Source organism: Onychostruthus taczanowskii, unplaced genomic scaffold, assembly GCF_017590055.1.
Source record: "Onychostruthus taczanowskii isolate IOZ18803 unplaced genomic scaffold, ASM1759005v1 scaffold58, whole genome shotgun sequence".
Classification (NCBI taxonomy): Eukaryota; Metazoa; Chordata; class Aves; order Passeriformes; family Passeridae; genus Onychostruthus; species Onychostruthus taczanowskii.
This window is the reverse complement of record NW_024503457.1, coordinates 7,374,380-7,396,419: the sequence shown is the minus strand read 5'-3', so window position 1 is coordinate 7,396,419 and position 22,040 is coordinate 7,374,380. Positions and strand designations below refer to the sequence as shown.

The following is a 22,040-nucleotide window of genomic DNA, read 5'->3' as shown; positions in this document are numbered from 1 at the left end:
CTTGTGGTGTTGCAGTGAGTTGAGACTTTAGCCATGGCTCTCTTCAGCCCTATTGATAATTTTTTTTCTGAGTGTTTTCAATCCGACAGAGCACTGTGCCATGTCAAAAGAGGTGCCAGGTTCTGGATTTGTTGAGGACAAATCCAGAACCTGGAAGGCAAAAAACCCCATCACCCTTAGAGCCTGAAATTCTGAAGAAGTTCCAGTTTCCTGTTCCCTGCCATCTCCTGCTGCCAGCCAACCTCTCAGTATACCTCTGGCGCTTGGCTCTGGGGCTTATACTGGAGAATATATCTCTACATCCTTGGATCTGCTTGTGGACAGCATGGTCTCCTTGCTTGCACAGCACACCTTGGGATGTGTGTCAGCAGTACAAGAGATGGACAAGCTGAGAAATCATGCTCGGTGTGTCAGGTTGGCTTTTCCCCATGTCTCAGCAGCAATTTCAGTAGTGGAGCAGAAGAGAAGGTGCTGGTAGTGATGCCCAAACAGCAAAAGGTTGTAAATACTGTTCTGGAGCAGAATAGTTGCCTGAGATGTTCAAGAGTGCTTTTAAAACCCATTTTTGAACTATTCTGCCTTACTTTGTCAATATATAACACTATGGCAGTGTTACTGAGAGATATAGTAAAGTGCTGTGAAATTTGTTTGAAAGTACAAGCAAGTTACATTTCCTTTACAAATTATCCTGCAGGGAAGCCAGCAGATCTTTTTATCAACTCTGTAAAAGGAAGGTAGCAGCAAACTATCACAGGTCTCTGCTTCTGTGTTCTGTGTAGCAAATATTTTGGATTTGGGCATCTGGTTGCATGTGACAGATGGCCACAGTGCCCTAGCAATAGTGTCAGTCTGTCTGCTTGCAGCTCACAGCTGCTCTCCTGGAGGTGGCAGCCTGGCCCTCCTGGCTTCACTGGCTCCTTCAAGGATCATGCACTGCCCTGAACAGAGAGAAGCATCTCTGAAGGAGGGTTCCAGAGGTTATAAAGGATGGAATTTAAGCATCTATCTCTCCCAGTGCGGTCTTCCTTGGGACTGGAAGTGATTGTCACTTGAGGCCAGAAAGAAAAGTTGAATATTGTGAACCTTTCAAAGCCAGAATGCCTTATTTGCTACAGAAAATTATATGTACTCACAGAGACGTCTATGGTTGTACAATAGTAACTGCAGATGTATTGTAATGCATGCTTTAAGCTTTTTATTTAATCATTAGGGTTTTCACAGTCAAAACCTCTTCCAAGGACAAGGGGGTTCATGACACACCTGCTACTGTTCAGGTTAATGTGTTTCCCCTCCTGACACAGTTAAAATCGTGCTGCAGCCTAAAGGTGCACAGGAAACTTGTACTCAAAAGAAAAGAAAAGACTGAAGGTCTGAGGCAGACACGTGTCAGCAACAAGTTTTGATTGTGCCAAAAGAACAGTACCAGTGATTTTCCAGCATCCCTTCTGGTGTGATCTCAGTCTTGGCCTCTGTTAAGGAGGGAAATGAAGCCAGGAGGAAACCAAGGGTGTCAACTGAGTTCCTCTCATCCCTCTTGGGGGTTCTCCCTGCTCTGTCACCAGGAACTCCTCCTACTGTGCCGAGGTCTCCATCCACCTCACAGTTGTGGAGAAAACATCTGCTCGGGACATTGCCTATCACCAGGTCCTCTTCACTTTCACCTCTGGAAAGATTGTCTGTCCTGACCTGTGGGATTTTACACCAAATAGGACAAGCCTGGAGCTCAAGTGGTACAAGGTAGAACATTTACTTCCTCTTTGTGCATAGCCTCGCCCCAAATTGGCATATAAATATCCACTTTACCTTTCTCCTGTACATCATGTTTCTTAAGTCACTAGCATAGTGTAATATACTGGGAATTTTGGGGCAGAAGTACACATTTTAAGAAAAGTTCTCGGGGGAACATTCAGCACAGGATAAAGTGTTTCACACGTTTTATGCTCTCACAGGCAGTGCAACTGTTATAAGGATAGATTATTTACCCAACTACAGGGTTTGCCACCTGATATCAGGCCCTTCTCTTTGACACTGTGCTTCTTTTCATGGCCCCTCTAGTGAAACCCATAAAGTAAGACCTCCCAGGGATACTGCTTCCATGTTCCGGTGGGGTAGCTTTTGTTAATCAAGTGGAATACACTATTTGGAAATACTGGATGAATTACATAATGCTTGGAGTGTTCTCTTGCCCAACTGCCCAGTTTGCTGCTTTTCAAGTAGACAAGCCTGGTTTGGCCTCTAAGACCAAATACAACATCCTTGGCTGTTAAATTTCACACTGGAGGGCAGGGGATTCTTCTTCCATTTCCATAATACCTTGGTTTAGCTGTTATTTACTCTCCCGCTATGATCACACACTCTGCCTTGTGCAGTTGTAGCCTTACCAGAGGATGCAATATACAGGCTGGCTTGCAGTGCCTAGGTTATGAGCTGTACCATACCAGCAAAATGTTGCTGCTCAGGACTCCCTTCAGAAGTGGGAACATAACCCACTTTATCTAAGCGAAAGGCTGCCCCCCTCAATATGGCTCTTGTTACAAATGTAAGAAAGACCTACCCTGCCTTCATGAGGGAGGAACATAATTTCTCCTAGCAGGTCTCCAGACCGTGCGTGAACAGAGCCTTAGGGATACAGAGCAGGAATTTCTAATAGTCTATAGGGTAAGTAATAGTTATGTGAAGTCCTGCATGACTACAAGTATTTGTCTTCAAAGAATGCCTTAGAATATTATTCTTCTGTGGTCATGTATGGAAAGTATGGATACATACACATGGATATGTATGGATAACATTGTGAAAACCTCTGTGAGTATTAAAATATTGTGTGATCACTCTTAAGATGACTCAAGGAAGAGCCTGTTATATGTTTTCCATCTTAAAATGCGCACTATGGAAGAGCTATGCACACACATTATAGATAGATTAAAATAGCAATTCTTCACACTTCACACATATAGTGCCACAAGGCATTTTAGAGATGGATACACATTAAAAGAACTTGTGCTTTGGTGGGAAAGCAGAACTGCTCAGATTTCCCAGTGATAAGTGGACTTCTAATAACAGAGAGACAGAGATAATTTGTCTGAAAGTTACACAGGCTGTAGCTATCTGAGTCATAACACCAGTTTCTGTCCTTTCTCCAGGATGCTCAGCCTTTGGATGAGGACAATGAAAGATTCATCATTCTGAAAGGTTCAGCGTCTCTGATCATGACATCTGTGCTACCAACAGATGCAGGGTATTACACCTGCAAGATGTCATTTCCATTTGAAGGTGTGGCGTATGAAATCACCAGGACAATTCAATTGGAGACTGTTGGTAAGTATAGTATCAGATGATCAGAAGGATGGAGCACCCCTCCTACAAGGAAAGGCTGAAAGAATTTGGTTTATTCAGCCTGGAAAAGAGAAGGCTTTGGTGTGACTGAATTGTGGCCTACCAGTACCTGAAGGGGACTTAGAAATGGAGAGGGCTTCTTACAAGAGTATGAAGTGACAGGACAAGGGAAAATGGCTCCAAATGGAAAGACGGCAGGATGAGATTAGCTATTAGGAGGAAGTTTTTACTGTGAGGGTAGTGAGGCACTGGCACAGGTCGCCCAGAGAAGTTGTGGATGCCCCTACCCTCCTCCTTGGAAGTGTTCAAGGCCAGGCTGGATGGGGATTTGAGCAACCTGGTCTAGTGGAAAGTGTCCATGCCCATGGCAGGAGGGATGGAATTAGTGGTCCTAGGAACCTTTTAGGAAAGATTTTAGGGACATTTAAGGTTCCTTCCAACCTAAACGATTCTGTGGCTCTATGATTCAATGATAGACATATTAAAACACATAAGAACATATTACATGCACCTAAGAATGCACACGACATATTGCAGCACATAAGAAAATCTCTTCTTTGCTAATGAAACTCCTGAGAGGAGCTCATGCTCGGCCTTTCAGCCGTGCCAAGGGAGCGCTTGTCCTGTCCCTGAAGGGGCTCCCACAGCACCCCTGGTGGGGCGGGGGTCTCTCCTGCAAGTACCCGTGTTTGTTAAACGGAATAATTGATGTCCTGGGGGCAGGAGGCGGCGTGTCACTGCCGAGGCCTTCTGGGGAGCTCGGCAACCAACCATTTGGCGGCGGCCCAGGGCGGGGACAGGCCGCGGTGTCTCAGAGCCGGGGCCGGGGCGCTGCTGCGCGGAGCGGCCGGCAGGGGGAGCCCGTGCCGCACCCGAGGCTCAGGCCGGCGGGAGCCCGCCCGTCCCCACAGCCGCGGGGCCCCGGCCTGGGAGCGGCTACATCGCTGCTTGCCGGCGGCTTTGGCAATCAAACCCTTTCCTGGCAGACCACGGGTGTTGGCTGAAGTGGCATGTTTCTGGTTCTGCGGCCATGCCCGCATTTTCTCTTGTCTTAGCACTGACTCTGTTCTCTTTTTCTGCCAAGAACAAGAGAAGAGAATTACCCCGATAATTGTGTATCCAGCCCAAAAGACAACATCAGCTGCTCTTGGTAAGGCCCATCATCATATTTGGAAACGTTTAGTCAGAGAAAAACTAGAGCAGGTCCTCTTATGGTGTAACTTGTTGGCATAAATTGTTGTCGGTTTTTGATCTCAATTATATTAGTTGAGGGTTGGTTCTGGACTATTCTTTGCTTTTTAACGTCTACAACCAGATGCTGTCTTCTGGGTATATAGATATACTTCCAGATAATATAGACACACATCAGTCTGGAATCTCCTTATCCCTGAGTTACAGTAATTATAGCGATTAAAAATTTCAGAAATTCTGCAAAATCACTTTATCCCTGGAGGGCAAACCTTCAGCTGAAAGTCCTCACCCACAGCATCTGTGAGTGAAGTTGTGCTGCTGGTTAATGCACAGCATTAAATTAAAAACAAGCTGCTCCAGAGGGGTAAATCACACAGTGCCCTTGGGGCTGCACTGTGTCAGAAAGGGCAAGGCTGCAGGGACACAGCCTTGCCTCTGGGGAATGTGTTTAATGCAAGAGTTGGTAAGTGTTGCAATAGGGAAATTATTTGGTTAGCAGCAGGAAGGGCTGCCACACTGAAGGGTCTTGCTGCCAAGGAGTAGGGGATCAAAAGCAATCTGGAGATTAACTTCAGTTTTGAAAGTAGTGGTTCTTGACGTGTGTGGGATCTCCCACTGGAGTTGTTGGTTTTCACCAAAAGAAAGAGTAGTTCTTCATACGTGTCTAAATTGTTTTTCAATAATTTTTTTTTTTTTTGACAGGCTCCAAGATGACTCTCCCGTGCAAAGTGTTTGTTGGGCTGAGCAGCCATTTCCAAACTGATGTGGAGTGGCTGGCAAATGACACCAGCGTTGATGTGGTTTATAAACAAAGCAGAGTTACAGAGGGGGAACGACAGTAAGTCTGGCTGAAAGTACTTCCTTGTGCTTATATTCTAACCTGCAGTGCTACAGGGGCTCTCAGTGCACTTGAATGCCAGGTAATGAAATGGAAAATTGACAGATCTGAAGTGAAGGTGAGAGCTAAGGAAAAAAAGGGCAGGCAAGCAAAAAACCCCCAAGCCCAACCCAGTCAGTGAAATAAATGCTTTATCTCTGTTTTTTGTAACATGGTATTTTGCAAATGAGCCAACTTTGAGACAAACTTTAAGCACATTTTCATGAGCAACTGAGCTGTTTTAAGGGCGGACTGCAGTCGAAAGCAAGGAGACTTGATCCGTCCCAGTGCTTCTCTTACCTCTCTCCAGCAAAATGGCAATGTTCTCTTCCTGATATTCATCAGGTTCTTAGAATACACTAAGACAACAGAAAATTATCTGGTGGTTTGATGGTTTTTGTTTTAATTTCTAAATAACACTGTTTTCCCCCCTAAGCTTGTTCTTTTCCACATTAGTGAGTTAAACTGACTCACTGACACCCGCTGAGTGCTAGAACAGATGCTAGGGTAGCACTGAAGGGAATGCTGGTGGGAGGGAGAAACAGGATGTTCCACATCCTCTTGCCCTGATTCATTGTGTCTCCCAGTCTCAAAGTGCCTTTTTTCAGCTGCCTCAAGGCTTTTCCCGCCAGGAAAGGGAAGGATACCTGCTTTCTGCACCTGTGGTGTCTTACCTGAGTAACTCACTACATCCAGGCACACCTCTAGTGTTTTTGTAAATATGAGCTAAACTTTCTGACTGAAATATCTTAATTGAGGACCAAGTCAGCTTGTTTTGTTTCTTGTTTCGTGAAGATCAGTGTCCAAAACAGATCATTACTCTTGCCTGGTGGCTCTGCCTGTACTGGTGGACAGAGCCCAGAAGGGTCCTTGGCTCTGGGATGCCATTGCCTCTGCTGTTACTTGCTAAACTGGTCACACACCTGCTAGCACCTTCCCAAAGGATTTCTGGCTATTGATTAGGGTTTAGCATGGGCTAGGGGCCATTTCCAACAGTCTGGACATGTGGCATCCATATTTTGAGGGACAAGAATGTTTAACTGTTAGGGATGTGAGATGGTTTTGGCAGTTTGTGGCCACCAGTGCCAGATAACAGCCTAGGCATGCTGCAGCCCAAGGAACTCAGCTGTATGCCCAAGCCTTTAGGTGTTTTCCCATTCCCCACAGCATGACTGGGGAAATTAATTTATAATCTTGTTTATACGGATAAGTGAAAATGCATTGAACCTGTGGCCAGGAACCATAAAAATGTGCTGCAGCTATAGTCTCTGCAGGCTTTAGAATAGAGCAGCACTTTTTTACTTGGACTTTAAAAGTTGTTTTTGTTATGCTTATCACTATTATTACTCCTGTTATATATTATCATGCAACTGGGCAAGGATCGTGAGAGATGAGGTTCCTGCAGGACCCACAGTGTGTGAGAGACCCCAGTTCTGCTGGAAGCTCTCATTATGGCAGCATGACAAAACAGCTCAAATGCCACTGGGAAAAGAAATTCCCTGCAGAAATCTCTGGCAAAGAGCTCCTGGGAGGAGTGCCCAGGGAAATCCATTGCTGCCATGCAATGCAGGCTCATGATGGACAGCTGCTCTGGTAATGGCTAAAAGGTATCGAGGGACAATGTTTGACTCCAGCTTAAAAAACACATTCAAATAGTGGGATTCCTAAAATAATCATGTTGAAATTAGCTGGAAATTTATTGGACAGTTTCTTGTATTGAGCTATTGGCTTTGAGCATGTGATAGACAGAAATGGTGGTTCAGCTTTCTCAGAGAACATTTGCAGGGTTATGTTCTCCATATGTCCTCTGCTGATTGTAAGAATTAACCTTAGGTGGTCACAGAGAAGGAATTAGGTCCTTGCACAATGCTAATGTATCAAAGATACACAGAATTCCACTTGCCTTTTTCCCCTCCCTTTTTTTATTTTTGCAAGACAAATCCAGGTATTTTTTTCCCTCTAGATTTCAAAAGCTGCACTGGGACTCAAATAGCACAACTGGGCTGCAGACAACAGGCATCCTTGAATGCTGAGGGGCTGGTTCAGAAATGAAGCAATATCCAATGCATTTTCTTGCAATGTGCTGTTAGAATGAACACATCAAATAGAGAAAAAACATCTTATTAAAATAATTAACATTAAATCTTTCTTATTCTTCCAGAGAAATTGTAGAAAATGGTGAAAACTTCATTGAAGTACCACTGATTTTTGATTCTGTTGAAGAAGTGGACTTTTACACAGACTTTACCTGTCTGGCCCAGAATGGATACGGATACCAAGAACTGCCAACAAGGGTCAAGCAGGAAGGTAATTATTTTTACCTCTTTTTTTTTTAATAATAATTATTATTCTAATGCTAAATTAGCATCTGATCTGTTTATACTCTAAGAGCTAGCGTTGGGATAAGTTACTGCCCGGGGAAAATCTGATTGCCTTCCTCACCAATAGTCTTTGATAGAGCCTGTTCACAAAATGCACCTTCTGTAGGTCATTTACTGACATTTTATGCAGGATCTGTCTGTGCTGATATATCTGTTTGTTGGATAAGACTCCAATTTAGATACATTTTGTGAAATAAGTGTTCCAGTGAGACTGCTGGCAAACTCTCTTTGCAGCACGGCCAAATCTCCTCCAGTTCCCCAACAAGTAGGGAAAAAAAAAGACAATAACAGAATAAATGATTAGAGTGTTACTTTTCCTTATGCACAGACTGCTGCCAAAATAACAAGAAGTGTAAATTATGATGGGTGTTGCTACTTTGGCTCCTAGTGATGGGAAGAGAAGACCTAAATTCAGCACAATTAATGTTGCAGTGTGATAAACCATTGGCCAAGAGCCAGCTGTATAAACAATGTGAAGCAATGCTAATAGTTTCTTTGCATGACGTTGGTGAATCACCAAAGCTTGCTCACACGTCTTAGAAAGGCACATGAACACTTTCAGACTTCATTATCAGTTATGACTCACTCCAGCAGTCTATGATGAGGGATTTGTACTCATTTTGCTGGATCACGTGCTGCCCTTGTCTTGCATGATCTACACCAGAATAACTACAGAGGAGGCAATGTACATTGGAACAATCCAGAATGGTCTGGACAGACACTGGTGTTGGAATTTAGCTGATTTGAGAAGAAGTTCTGAGTCTTGGGTTGATTGTTACTAATTTATAAGCTGCTCTGTAGGAAAAAATTATTCAGCTTGAAGATGGACTAATTGTTAAGTATTCATGATCCACAAGGTGCTTGAATTTCCTGCTTGGAATATCTCTGCTTTAAACAAACCAAGATAGAAAGCACACAGCTGCTCCTGATCAGGGGTTCAGAAAATTGGGTGTATGCAATGATTGAACTTTAAATTCTCACTCTCTGTTGTTTTCCAGTCCTTTCTCCTATCTTCATGAACACATTTCCCAGAGTGCTCAGTCAATAGATCTCTTCCTTTCAAAGGTGATAAGCCCTGCTGGAAGGTTAACTTGCAGACATCCTTTTTATTGTCATTTCTCCTCTTCAAACTTGAGCTTAGAGAGCTGTGTTCCTGGGAGTTCATTTTTTTTTTCTGTTTTTCTAATATTTAATTTGTTTACTTTTCCAGCGGTTGGTCTGTCCTGGTACATTGCAATGATTCCTGTTGTGCTGGCCTGTTTGATCGTGGGAGGGATATGCATGCACAAATGCTGGAAGAGTAGAGCTGATAAAGGATATACAATACCAAAGGTTTAAAGTCCAACTGCCAACAGAACAAAAACTCACCCTGGCCATTTTTCACATCAGACACAGCAAGCATTTCAGACCTGATATACTGCATTCCCAACAGACAATAACAACAGCTCTTTCCCACTTTTCCCAGTCTTCTATGATCTGATGAAGTTAAGAATATAAGTTTGCATTTTTAAGCTGGTTCGATGCAGGAAATCTGGTTCTATTATTTTGTAACTAGGGTGCAATCTGTAGAATTTTGGAACACAAAATCATGCTCTGGATATGGGAAGGGTAGGGAAAGGGAGGTGCTCTCACCTTTTGTAATTCCAACACTTGTACTGTTTTTTTCTAAAAAAGGAAAAGAAACCCCTAAAATCTAAAAAGGGAAGCTAAGGAAGCTTGCTACAGAAGGACCATTTGACACTAGAGGGAAAAAGCAATTTTTCTATGCAACCAGACTAAATTTGTATTACTTGAGTCTAAAAAGAGCCATTTGTTTTCCTTTTTCAGAGCCAAATGCAGTTGTCATGGCAACTGTATATCTATGAACTTCTCCACAGAAAAACTAAATTTGTTCACCATTTGGATTACACTTTGCTTAAATAGACTGTCTCAGAATATCCCTCCCCCAGAGATAACTCCATGGGTATAAAAGAAAACTGTACACAGAAGAATTCAGTTCTGTTTTATCTACCAATATGTTGTAGCTAGAGATTTATAAGCAGCTGTAACGTGTTGTCATCTTTGCCAAGGAAAGAATTGGAGGATGTTTAAGTGTTTTGAGAGTGATTTCACTAATAAAAGTTTTATTCCTGTAAGTGACTGGATTGCCAGTAATAATGAACAGTCTCACACTTTTGTTCCTCCAGCCCTTTTGTGACCAGTCTGGTATAGATTCAGATTGTGTCCCTTAAATTGCAGTATGCAAATTGGTTACACAGGATGCAAAACACTGCCTGTTAGGTTAACCTAGCTGCATTCTAGTCTTGATATAAATAATAAGCAATGTACACAGAGTTGTATGTAATCAGTTGTAATCAGTTGACCATGTTGTACTTTGAGGGTCAGAATGAGTAAAATTATTTGGTTACTTCCTCTCTTCCTCTTCAAAGAGATACCACTCATGACAGCTGAGAAATCATTACATGATATATAATGTGTATTATCTTCATCTGTATAGGAGGGAAGAGAACCTGCATTAAGGCCTAGATTAGTACAGATCCACAACTGTACCAACACCTCTACCAATACCAAAATAATACCAACACCTTTCACAGGCACCAAAGATAAAGCTTTTTGTTCACACAAATCATCCCAGATGATTTTCAAACTCTAGGAAAAAAATCAGGAAAAACTTTGGCTCCAAAAGACCAAATTGTAACACACTAGAGAAGTGAATGGCTCACATCCATCTGGGAGAGATCATGACCTTATTCCTTTCCACCACCACTTTTAGTTGGCTCTAAGTTTGGTCCAATAAATATTTGGAAGGATTTTGAACAGTAGGATGTGGCCTGAGTTAAGAAATCTTCACTCTGTTAGCAAGAACATTCATATGTAATGAGATTCAAACCAAAGTCTCCCTCTAAATACTCTAAACGCTTGTTGTGAAGATACAGGCACAGAGATTAGAGTTCTGATGCAGTTTAGGTCAAGGGCATCCAGAGAACACCACAGGACTCACTGTTTCCAAGTGTAGAATATTAAAGATTATAAGGACTACAAGTATTTTATGGGCAGATGGGAAGAAGGTAGATGCAAGGAGAAGACTCAGTCCACTTGGATATCTGTTCTTTGAAGGGAGAAAGCTATTGATTAACTGACCAATACTGGAAGGAACATTGAAAATGTTTTAGGAGCATCAGGAATGGTCATTATTTTCAAGCAATTGCTGGTCTATACCTAGAGAACAAATTAGGTTTGTCAATAAGTGTAATGTTTAAACATGTAATTTCCTCTTCCTTTCCATCTGTATCCTCCAGGAGTAGTGTGATCACACAACTGGCTGTAGGTGCAGGGTTGGATTTCACTAAGTACTGGAAAAAAACAGAACTTTTGGTATACAGAGTACTGATGCCATAAGAAAGTTAAATATCTCAGACCCTTCCTAGGCAGATGAGGAGAAAAAATATAAATATAAGATAAAAATTAGGTATTTAGAGAATTACTGTTACATGGTGGCATCTTGAATACAAAAGGAAACTAACAAAACAAAGGCTTATCTTTTATGAAATTATATTTGCTTCTCTGACTACTAGTACAATATTCTGAAGGCTTTCCTCATAAGCAGATGTCTTCAGTTGAACTACACAGTCTAAATATTTTACAGATAGATTTGAACAAGAGATATACATAATGTAAATGCTTTACACTGATTTGCATCATTATATACAAGGGCAACATGGTTTATCTAGGTTTTGAAAATGTTATGTGGAAAAATGGTAAACAAATAAACCAAAATGCTGGTGTGTGAGTGGAATGGGAAGAGAGATGTGAGACATGAGATGTCTCTTTGAGGATGGCAGCTCTTTCCCAAACCTGAAAAGAAGTACAGTATTAGGGAACATCAAGGATTCAGGGCTCTGCACAACGTTTCTCTTCAGAAAAATTATGGATATAATGAGGACAAGGATACCTCGTTCCTAGGACTGTGTGGGTTTATAGCATTTTCCAGAGAGCTAGTCTACCTTCAACAACTTCAGAGGCACACCTACACCTCAGAGAGGAAAAGATTGGTGTACCATGGGCTTGGCATGAATTAGCATCCAGGACAGAGGATTTTTGTGCAAAAGTTGTTTTAAGGAAACACAAATTGAGTTAACAACTATTTTCTAGTTTTCAGTGTATGTGATCTTGATGTCATTTATCCATCTAAATAGGCAGCATAACTAATGTTTGACCAGAGTAGCACCCAAACTGAACCTAAATATAATGTGAAGAGCACCAAAAAATTTCATCTGCTGGTTCCCAAACAAAACTTAAATAAATGTGGGAGCAAGTGAAAACAAGGGCTGACCTGCGCATAGAGTTGATCTTCACTGATCAAGACAAGAAAGTTACATTTTCAATTCTAGTAGCTAGGGAGGGAAGGCATGCATGCAGGAGGACGAGGACCTCCTTGTTGAAATATCATTGCCAGGAATAGTGTTTTAGGTATGAACAGCTAATTAAAGTGTTTATGATTATTCTGCCTCAAGTCTATAAACCAACAGGTCCAGCAGGGCAAAAAAAAAAAAAGTAAAAAATAGTTCTTATGTTTTGGAGCTGAGAACTCCCTATCCATAACCTTGCAGCTGCTAAGGATAGCCTAGGGTGGGGTACCTCTCATCCAGCCTTCGCAAAGCCTAAAGGAATAGAGGTAATCCAAGACAGCCTTTGATGTTTCCTCTCCACTCAGTGGAGAAAGACTTCTCTCTGGTGCCTAAAATAAATGGGATGAGTTGCATCTCAGAGGTGTCTGTCTTTTTCCACCAGTTTAAGACAAAGTAAGATGAGTCCATTCTTCATGGATTCACGGATAAAGGAATGACTGGTTGTGGATCACTGGATTTCGGGTTATCAGAGAGGTTACAAAAAGAATCAGTCTAAAGCCCAGAGACACCTTGTCATATAGTCAAAGCTGCTGGGCTTTCTTGGGAAATTACTTTAATGTTGGCAGCTCTGTGCAGAGCAAGCACAGGCTTGCACTAAATTAAAATACTGTAAGAGGTTGGGAAGCAGGCCCAAAGGTATATGTTGTGGAATTCAACATAAGAAGGAGGCCGAAAATATCTAGCTGGTGCCTTGGAAAAACATTTGTGGCTCACAGATTGTGTGGTCATAAAGTTCCACAGCTATTACAGGAAGAAAAGAAAGAGCTGTCCTGTGTGCATGGATGAAGTACAAAAAGCCCTGCTGGGACCTGGAGGAAGTCTGCTGAGTGACTGCAGGTGAGCTGGGGCCTGTCACCCTTTCCACAGCTCTCAGCCAGCTCAGCTCCCATGGCAGACAGTGTCTGCCTGCTCCTTCCTGGCTCTGCTGGGCTGCAGCAGAAGACTGGAAAAACCAGTTATATAGGACAGGAAATATCATAAACGAGTTTGCCTCCAGTGGACAAACTCATGTCATTGATAAGTAAACCACTTATACACATATATGTGTATGTATATTCTGCTTTAGTGTGTTCATTGTGCTGGAAACTACAGTCTCTATCAGTTTATACATTACCTAGTATACACAATGCAAAGAGCTTAATAAAGCAACTGAAATATAACTCCAGACAGTTTTCAAAAAGCACATATTATCTTCCTGAAATTCTTCAGCCAGGCCCTAATAATAATAATAATAATAATAATAATAATAATAATTATTATTATTATTATTATTATTATGAGGAAAGTTCAGAAAACTCATGTAGAACAAAGCTCACTTGTTAGAACTTGGGAAATTCATCCATTTCTGAATCTTTAACTGCAAAGTGTCGTTTGGTTCTTATAGTTGTGTGTCCTTTCTATAAATTTTAAGTTTTTGCCCCAGTCTAAATTGTCCCGGAACCTGACAATGACTTCAGGTGTAAACAGCAAACTGCTTTGTAACATGTTGAAAAGATCAGTATCTCAGTCCTGATAAGAAGTGAAGGTCCTCTCTCACTGTTTTTACTAGTTTGTCATCTTTTGAGTTGTGCCGCAGGAACTTCACTTATATGTACGTAAATTTTATAGAAATGCACATCTTGATTCCTTTGTGGATAATGAGGCATTGCCAGTGTTTGTGTCTCATGAGGCTTTAATGGTGCTATTCATTTAAAGCTGCAGAGGCCTTGTTCTGCCTTGGTTATAAAGGTTTCATCTATCCATCTGCTAAGCTGTGGGATAAATGAATCATAATGTTTGCTTGCTTTGGCTCCCAAATGTCCTTCGTCATAAGTGCTGAGGGGGCTAGGCTATGACTGGAAGTAGTTGATACTGTTTGTTTACTTGCAAAAAAGACTCTCAAGTGACTTGTGGCTTTCAAGCTGGAGACACTGCTGAACAAAATAATTAAAGGGTGTGATTACATGTACCCTCAGTATGTTACTACCACTATTTTTCTTTGACTGGGCCTTACCATGGCTGATCTTTCAATTGGTTTGAGAACACTCCAGAGGAGAGTGTGGGCAAGACACAGCGGTTTCTTTGGTCTCACCATCGTTACTCTGTTAGCCTGTGAATGCTGGAGACTTGGTCCTCCTTATCATTAAATTGTAGAATTATTTAGGTTGGAAGGGACCTCAAAGATCATCTAGTTCCAATCCTCCTTCCATGGGCAAGGACACTTTCCATTAGAAGATTACTCAAAGCCCCATCCAACCTGGCTTTGAACATTTTCAGGGATGGGGCACCCACAGCTTCTCTGGGCAACCTGTTACAGTGCCTCACAGTGACAAATTTCTTCCTACTACCTAGTCTAACCCTACACTCTTTCTGTTTAAAGCCATTCTCCCTTGTCCTATCACTACATTGTCTTGTAAGCAGTCCCTCTCCAGCTTTCTTACCGGTCCCCTTCTTGTGAGTACACAAGACCTATCAGCTCAGGGAAGAAAGAAGTGCCCTGCCTTTGATCAGAATTGATAGGTAGTTTTTTGGGTGGATCTAAGCCAGTAAAATGCAGGAAGAAGCATGGTAGAGAAAGAACTGAGATTCATTTCTCCAACTAGGAGTGGCAGAACTCTGTGACTGATTGCTTCTTAATAGAAAAGAACATATAAGGTGATGTTGATGATGATTACTGCTGTCTTGTTGATGATGATTATTGCTACCATCATATTGAGTGGTGCCATTTAGGAAATATGGATTGCATAGGAGAACATAAACATGGATAGAAGAGTGTGGGAGAATGGAGAACTTGTGAGAATATGAGCAATATGAGCTTATCTTCTGCCTGGAAAGGCAATGACAGGCCATTATAACTGCCCATAAGTTCATCCAAAGGGAGAGTAAAAAAGTAAGGGCATGTAATTATTTCCACTAATGAAGGAGACTGGTATAATAAGACTGGAATAAGAAATGCATAACCAAAATTTAGATGCCTCTAGTCATTGCAGCAGTGAGGTCCTGAAAGAGCATCTCAGCAGGAGTAATGGTAGGAAATGAAACTACTTCAAACCTAGAGCTGGGAACAGCTATGAATAGGATTTGATGTGTGTGACAGCAGGGGGTCTTCCTGCAAGGCTGAGTCATGTCCTCTGGCTTTGTGTTCTTTACCTCCATTGGAAAAGGCTGGACCGCTGAAGATAAAAAATGCCATCTAAGAGTTTAATTACTATGCTATTATTATTTCCTCAGTTAAATCTGCTTTGCTCATATTTACAGACCTTACTAGCTTGTAAGGGCTGGAAGATCAAAAGAATTAAACACTAAACACAATTGCTGGATATGTCTTTGAGGACACGTCCAAAAGTTCTAGTCTTTTAAAATCTGCCAGGAGATGCCAGTTGCCCTTGGATAATAGCCCTTAATGAGAGTTGGCTTTAATGGTGGAGTGATCCAGTCTCTAAAAAAACCATGATGTAAGAGATAATTTAGCTCTTCATATGACCCAAGTGCCTCTGTTATGCACAGAGGAGGAGAAGGAAGTCTTTAAATGCTACTATGTTGTTTGCCACTCATTCTCTTAAATGTCATTTTCTGTTTGTTTATTTTATTGTACTGTTTAATGGCTGCTTCTGTGGCATTCACTTTTGGCCATGCACTGGGAACCAAGATGGACCCAGCAAGGGTTCCAGGATCTTCCTGGCTCAGGTCAGCAGATCTCACAGACTGCGAGCAAGAGCAGGAGTGATGTCTCTGCTGTGAATGTCAGGTCACTGGAGCTAGGGAGAAAAGAGTGCAGTAATGATACACGGCAGTGGCATCCACCTTACATTCCTGGAAGAGTGCTTTAGAACACAGAGACCAGCTGTCAAACCATGACTGCTGGAGGCTTGTCAGAATTATTGTATAGTTTATGGGATTACATGTCAGAATTTTTGCCTGTTCCTGCACAATGGTTTTTTAATACCTTCATTATAAAAGCTGAATACTGATTTACCCAAATGCAATCCCCTAATCTCTCTTAAATCAGTAACTCAAGTTTTTCATTGTCTACCCAGTATGGGACACAGGGATTGTGCAGAGACAGTCTGAGACTGTATATGTCTTGTAGATTTAGTGCTTGTGATATTTAGCATGTGCTTTCATTCTGTTTTTTTTTGATTAAGAAAACTAATCAAATCCTCCTTTTATAATAACTTTTAAAAGTGGACCATGAATTAAATCTTATTATTGTTGAAAACAAATTATAATGATGCAGTACTTTGAGGAGGTCTGAGCATGCCACAGCTTGTTTGCATAAGCAGAAGTTAATTTTCAGATAATGTCCTTGTTCCTAGATTTCTCTAGGTTCAGTTTCAGCATTTCCTTTTTTTTTTTCCATCTCTCTTTAATTTACTATGTTTGTAGCATATATTTGAGCAAAGTAGGTGCAAGAGGGCCAACTGTACAATGAGCCTCCTCAGGATGGTGGGGAGAGGGAGAGGAAAGAGACGAGTCTTGGTACAGCTCACCTGTGAGCAGCAGTCCTTCTGGTTCCTCTCTTCCTCAGGGCACCCTGCCTGCCCTCCAGACCCTGTCTCAGTTTTACCAGTGGCACATCTCTACCTCTGTGGCACTGTATTCAATTTCAGGCTATTTTCTTTGGCCAGCAAAGTCTCAGGTGATGTCCAGCCAAGTGCTTCAGGCCTGGTTGTTCTTCTTCCTGTGTGAGTGTTTAGGTGCAGCTGCTTCGAATTTAGTTCCTGGCATGTTTTCCTTGGAGCTGGACCATTTGAGATTAGCTCATGAGATGGGAGTCTTTGGCTACTTGCTATATATCTAACTTAAAACTGGATATATACTTTTTTTTTTTGACACCAACAGATATATGTCAGCAGCCCATGGACGCTTGTGGTCTTATGCTGTCGTTCAGCCCTTCCATGTGTGCTGAGTAAAGTTCTAATATACAAGCTCAGAGTTCAAAAAGTATTTGTATATTACAATAAAATAATGTGAACTAAGGCATTTGTAATGGATTAATTTTAAATGCAGATGTTGATAAAAATGTATTTTCAATCTCCTACATTTCTCATGTCATTAAAACACTGTAAAGAGTGATGACTATGGATTCATGTAAGACAGCTAAATTTAGATCATGAAAATAAATGCCAGACTCCTAATGATACATAGTAGGTTGGTAAGTAGTGACTAACATGGCTGCAGCTTTTTTCACTTGATCTGAGCTTGTGCTTTTAGGACAACTAGTTAATGTGTATATTTTGTTTGAAGAAAGGGGCAATTTTGAAGTTAGTACAATTAATTTTTGTTGCATTTGACTTATTTGCTCACCTGTTGACCTCTTGCATTCAAAAGTCATTGACTTTGCCTACATTTTTATTCATGGACATAGCAAAATTAGACTAAACACAACAGAAGAGCTTCAATATTTTAGCTTGGCATGCCATTAGCCTGAGGGATATATGCATCACTCTGAAGTATTATAGACTTTTGCAACTTATTGTGAAATAGCTTAACACATTCTTAAAAATAAAATTATAATGAACTTGAGCTATTTGTTGCTCTCTCACAAGCCCCAGAGAGCATTTCAGAACACCACAAAGGCTTGGGTCTCCTTAACCCAGTGCCTGGAACTTGTGGCTCTCCATAGTTTAAAGGCAGGGTCTCAAATACTGTTTTTCAAAGCTATGTTTGCCCTATGGGCTCTGTGCTCCTATACTTCACAGTGAATACACACAAAAACAGAATGGAAGGAAAGAACAAGATGTCCAATAGTTCTCCTAATTTTGATGAAACCTAGATGAAATTTATGTAAATTTTTTGTGCTTTGAGTTTTTTTGTCAACAGGATGACTCTGATTAGTACTACTGTAGAAGAAGAAAGAAAAACCCCTTAAGAAAGCTTTCTTAAGGTATTCTAAACTATTGCTTATCTGCAATGTCTTTGAGTTTATCAGGGACATAACAACCATTAATAACTCAGTAACACATGCAGCTAATCTTGTTTAACCAATAAATTAAAAGATTTTTTGCTGCAACATTTGTAATACATAATTTAAAGATCCAGCTGGTTGTCAAAAGAAGAAATAATCACCCATGTATGGTTTAAGTGACTTCTTATCATTCCACAGGAGCTTTGTGGCAGAGCTAAAAATGAAATCTTATTCTCAAAGGAAACATTCACATCCTTAAAAAAAATCTTTTGCTTTTACTCCAAACCCTGCTTCATCTCTTACTAACTTCCAGCTTTTACAGTGATTAAGAAAGGAATCCTCCCATGAACAACCTCCTGCATGGTACAGGCCTGATTATTTTCCATGGTTTGGGGCATTCTGTGCTCTCCAAGGTGGAAAAAAAAAAAGTAAGGTATCTTGTATGTCAAAGGGATGGACGATGTCAGTTAGAGAAATAGTACTGCAGTGTATGACATGTTTGTTGTGAGTGACACAAAAATATTGCCATTCAAAATTACGAATTATGATGTAATTTCTCCTGTTTGCCTCTTAAGTGACTACTTCTTCCACCAATCCTGACCCTTCAACCACTTGCCTTGGTCCACTTCTGACTGCATTGAGTCTTAGCATCCACCCTGATATTCTTTGCATCTCTCCTTCCTGTTTTTGGGCACACTGTCTTTTGCAATTTGGCTGTGAGAAGATAGAATATGAAATTGTGTCATATGTTCTTACTCAGTAACTCTGTACTGCTTTCCTGGCTCCAGTTGTGAAGGAAAGCTTTTCCACAAACTTCTGCCAGCTGATGACTGCTTAAACTGGAAATTAGCCCCTTGGTTCCCATAGGGAACCATGTCTGGGAACAAACTTACACTTTTTCTGGAAAGACATAAGCTAATGCTGAAGGCCATTGGGCTCTTGAGCTGGTTTTTTTTTAGAAACTATTAAGTACTTTGCATCTTAACTTGCATCCTTCCACACAGTGCATACAGCATGTCTCTGCACATACAAAGTGGAGAGATTGTGTTCTGCTTTGAAATATGTTTTCTCATGCACCTCTCAAGACAGAGATCATCTGCCCTTCTCCATTCTGAACAAGGCCAACCACACCTATGGACTGAAACACCATATTTTTCTTTACATGTGAACATGGTCTCCCTGATCTTGCAGCATGTCTAAATTCTGCACATCCTGCACCTTTGTCTATAGAGCCAAGACAATGACAATAACTCCACCTCCTAATTTCTAGCATTTCTAACACCCCAGGTCTAATTCAATATGGCCTGAAAATTTCCTCAGTATCTACAGTTGGGTGCTGATACATACACAGGAGCACTGTTACAGAAAGATGTGCTGTTAAATCTGTGCCAATTATCTGCTGACTTCTGCAGAGACACATCTGGCACTGAGGTCAGCCTGAAAATCTGGGTTTTGACACAGCCATAGGTCCCCTGGGAAAGGGATAGACCAGATCTAAGGTGTCATTTTAGAGTGAGAAAGCTGAAGTTCTGTCCCAGAAAAGTGGTGCAGTGTGCCAGGCTGTTTCTGCCTGAAACAGCCAGGGGAAAGGACAGGATGTGAGTGTCTGCTCCAGTGACTGGCACCTTTGTTGCTTTTGATGAATGGCAATTGTAGGAGACAGGTTCATCCCAGCAAGCAGGGAGTGCAGGTCCCCAGCCCTGCCTGTCTCCATTTCCCCTGGCCCATTTTTGTCTATTTCCTGGAATGCATTGAGGCAGAGAGGCTCTGTCTCTCTGGAAGGGGGAGGATTTGGGAAGGATGAAGAAGGGTTAGCCCTTCTTACATCTCCTTCACACTCCTTCACATGAAGAAGTAAACTAGTTGCACCTAGCTCTGTCTGCTGGTGTTTTGTGTTTTATGGATTCAGAGACCTATTTATTTATAGCCGTGGCTGTTGATCCACTTGTACAATTCCTTTTGCATTTGAAACTGTTTAGAGAGCACCTTATGCAAATCCGTTGGTCCTTGTTTACCATAAGAACTTCCTTTGCGCTGAGACTGATGGTTTTGGCAGTTCTGACTGCAGCTGCTGGCTCTTCCATGTTCCTTTTTATTCCATAGCAAAGCCTCAGATTTCCTTCCAAACGGGTAGTATGCTAATTGCATTCTTTTGGATCAAAGATTTTTCTGGTTTCACGGAACTTGTGGTACAGATTTACTTACATCATTCCTGGTACATAACAACATCATTAGAAAAAATGGAAGAAATGTGAGAAATACTTTGTGTTAGCTAATTTTCTGCTCACAGGTTGTGTCAGAGAGATAAATCTGTTCCACATGAGAAAAGTCTTTCAACATAAGCATTAAAAAAGTCTGTAGTAGTTAATATCCCCTTTAAAACAAAGACTTGATGTTCCATTACTTCAAATAAAATATATTTTGTCTGAATTTATTATTTTATAAATATATATATTTATGCATGCTATAAATTCACAACAAATATTCTGAAGTTTCTTATAATCCTTTATGTTATTTCTTTTTCATAATATAGTGTGAGATATTTTATTGCAATCTGGCCAGTTAATATCATAGCTAGATTATGCTAGCATGCTGATTTATAAGGGTATGGGAGAGGCACATGAATGGTTTTCGGCTTTTTGATTGTATATGATTCTTCTGAAGTCCAGAAAAAGATGGTAGACAGACTACTTTGATGCTTTCAGGTAAAAAATAAAAAATGGTATATAATCAGTCTTGTGGTCAAGACAGAGGTAAGGATTTGTGAGAACTGGAGACCTCAACTATTCAAATATCTGTTGGGAAAGAAAGAGAGGAGGACATGGGTGATTCAGCAAGTTCTGGGAATGTGTTAGTGGCAACTTCTTATTGCTGAGGCAGAGGAAGTTAATAGATAAGTGACAGTAATTGTATCTCTTTGAAATTAAATTCAGACAGAAGTCTCCCAGTAATGTTAGTTACAGGCGACTACAAAACAATAGTGTTCCAAATAAAGGAAGGAAGTGCTGAATTGAATTAAGGCAGAGAGGTAGGAGGATATCTTTAGAAGGCATTTCAAAGAGTATCTACGGAACAAGAACTCAAGTAGGAGACAAAAAGCTGATTAAAAACACAGTGCATTTGCCAAGAGCAAAACATGCCTTTTCAGTCCTGTTTCCTCTTTTGCAGGATAACAGCTTAGAGGGGACAGTAATTTAATATCTCAGATTTAGTAAGGGTTTTGAGGAATGCCATAAGTAAGCTTGGAAAACATGATAGAGATGATGGGAATGTAAAGGCTGATGCTCAGATAGCAAATTCTGCTCATGGAGGAGTCAACAATGGATTTCTGTGAAATGTGGGATATTTCAAGGCAATGTTGCAAATTTAATTCCTGTAAATGGCTTGACTTTACCAAATCCAGTAATTTAGGTTAACAGTGTAAGTGATAGACTAAGGAATAAATTAATGAATTTATATTTCAGATGGTATTGGGAAGGGTGGAAGCACTGGAGACAAACCACAAAGGTCAAAGTGGGTTTGGTATGTTGGGTTGAGGGTATATGACTATAAATCCAAGAAAGAAAATACCAGGAAAAAAATTAGTGTTGATTAGGGAACTGATTGGGCAATAGCAGCTCTGCCAGGCATATGGAAAACAAAATCACCCAGAAATGGGGTTGGCAAATAATGCAAAGCAGTTGCAACAAAGACAATTTGCATTGCAAAAAGTAACAGGGTTCTTGTTCATATAGCAGGAGAGGTACTTATTCAACTGTATCCTTATTGGGAAGACCTAATCAGGCACTGAAAATTCATTGAGTTTTAAAATCACATTTTGAGAAAGATGCACATAAATTGGAGACAATCCAGAATAGATATCCAGGAAGAAGATTTTTGGAAAATGTTATTTATTTGGAACAAATTTAAAGCACTGAGTTTGTTTGCATAAGAAAAAACTAAGGCAATACTGCTTAAATGGT

At 40.9% G+C, this 22,040-nt stretch overlaps 1 protein-coding gene across 4 annotated transcripts in view; it reads left to right on the top strand.

The window, feature by feature from the left end:
* Positions 1 to 22,040, top strand: part of IL1R2 (interleukin 1 receptor type 2) — a 42,560-nt gene that overhangs the window by 2,555 nt on the left and 17,965 nt on the right. For 2 of the 4 annotated variants that reach the window (XR_005953666.1, XM_041418181.1), the window contains exons 3-7: positions 1,563 to 1,737; positions 3,141 to 3,315; positions 4,418 to 4,483; positions 5,227 to 5,362; positions 7,563 to 7,708. Coding sequence is in view for 3 of the 4 variants with exons in the window: in XM_041418181.1 (XP_041274115.1) it covers positions 1,563 to 1,737; positions 3,141 to 3,315; positions 4,418 to 4,483; positions 5,227 to 5,362; positions 7,563 to 7,708 (698 nt within the window). In the remaining variant the exon portion in view is untranslated. Of the gene's footprint in view, positions 1 to 1,562; positions 1,738 to 3,140; positions 3,316 to 4,417; positions 4,484 to 5,226; positions 5,363 to 7,562; positions 7,709 to 8,992; positions 10,431 to 18,391; positions 18,503 to 22,040 lie in introns of those variants that run through there. The other 2 variants (XM_041418180.1, XM_041418182.1) reach the window with 2 other exon arrangements.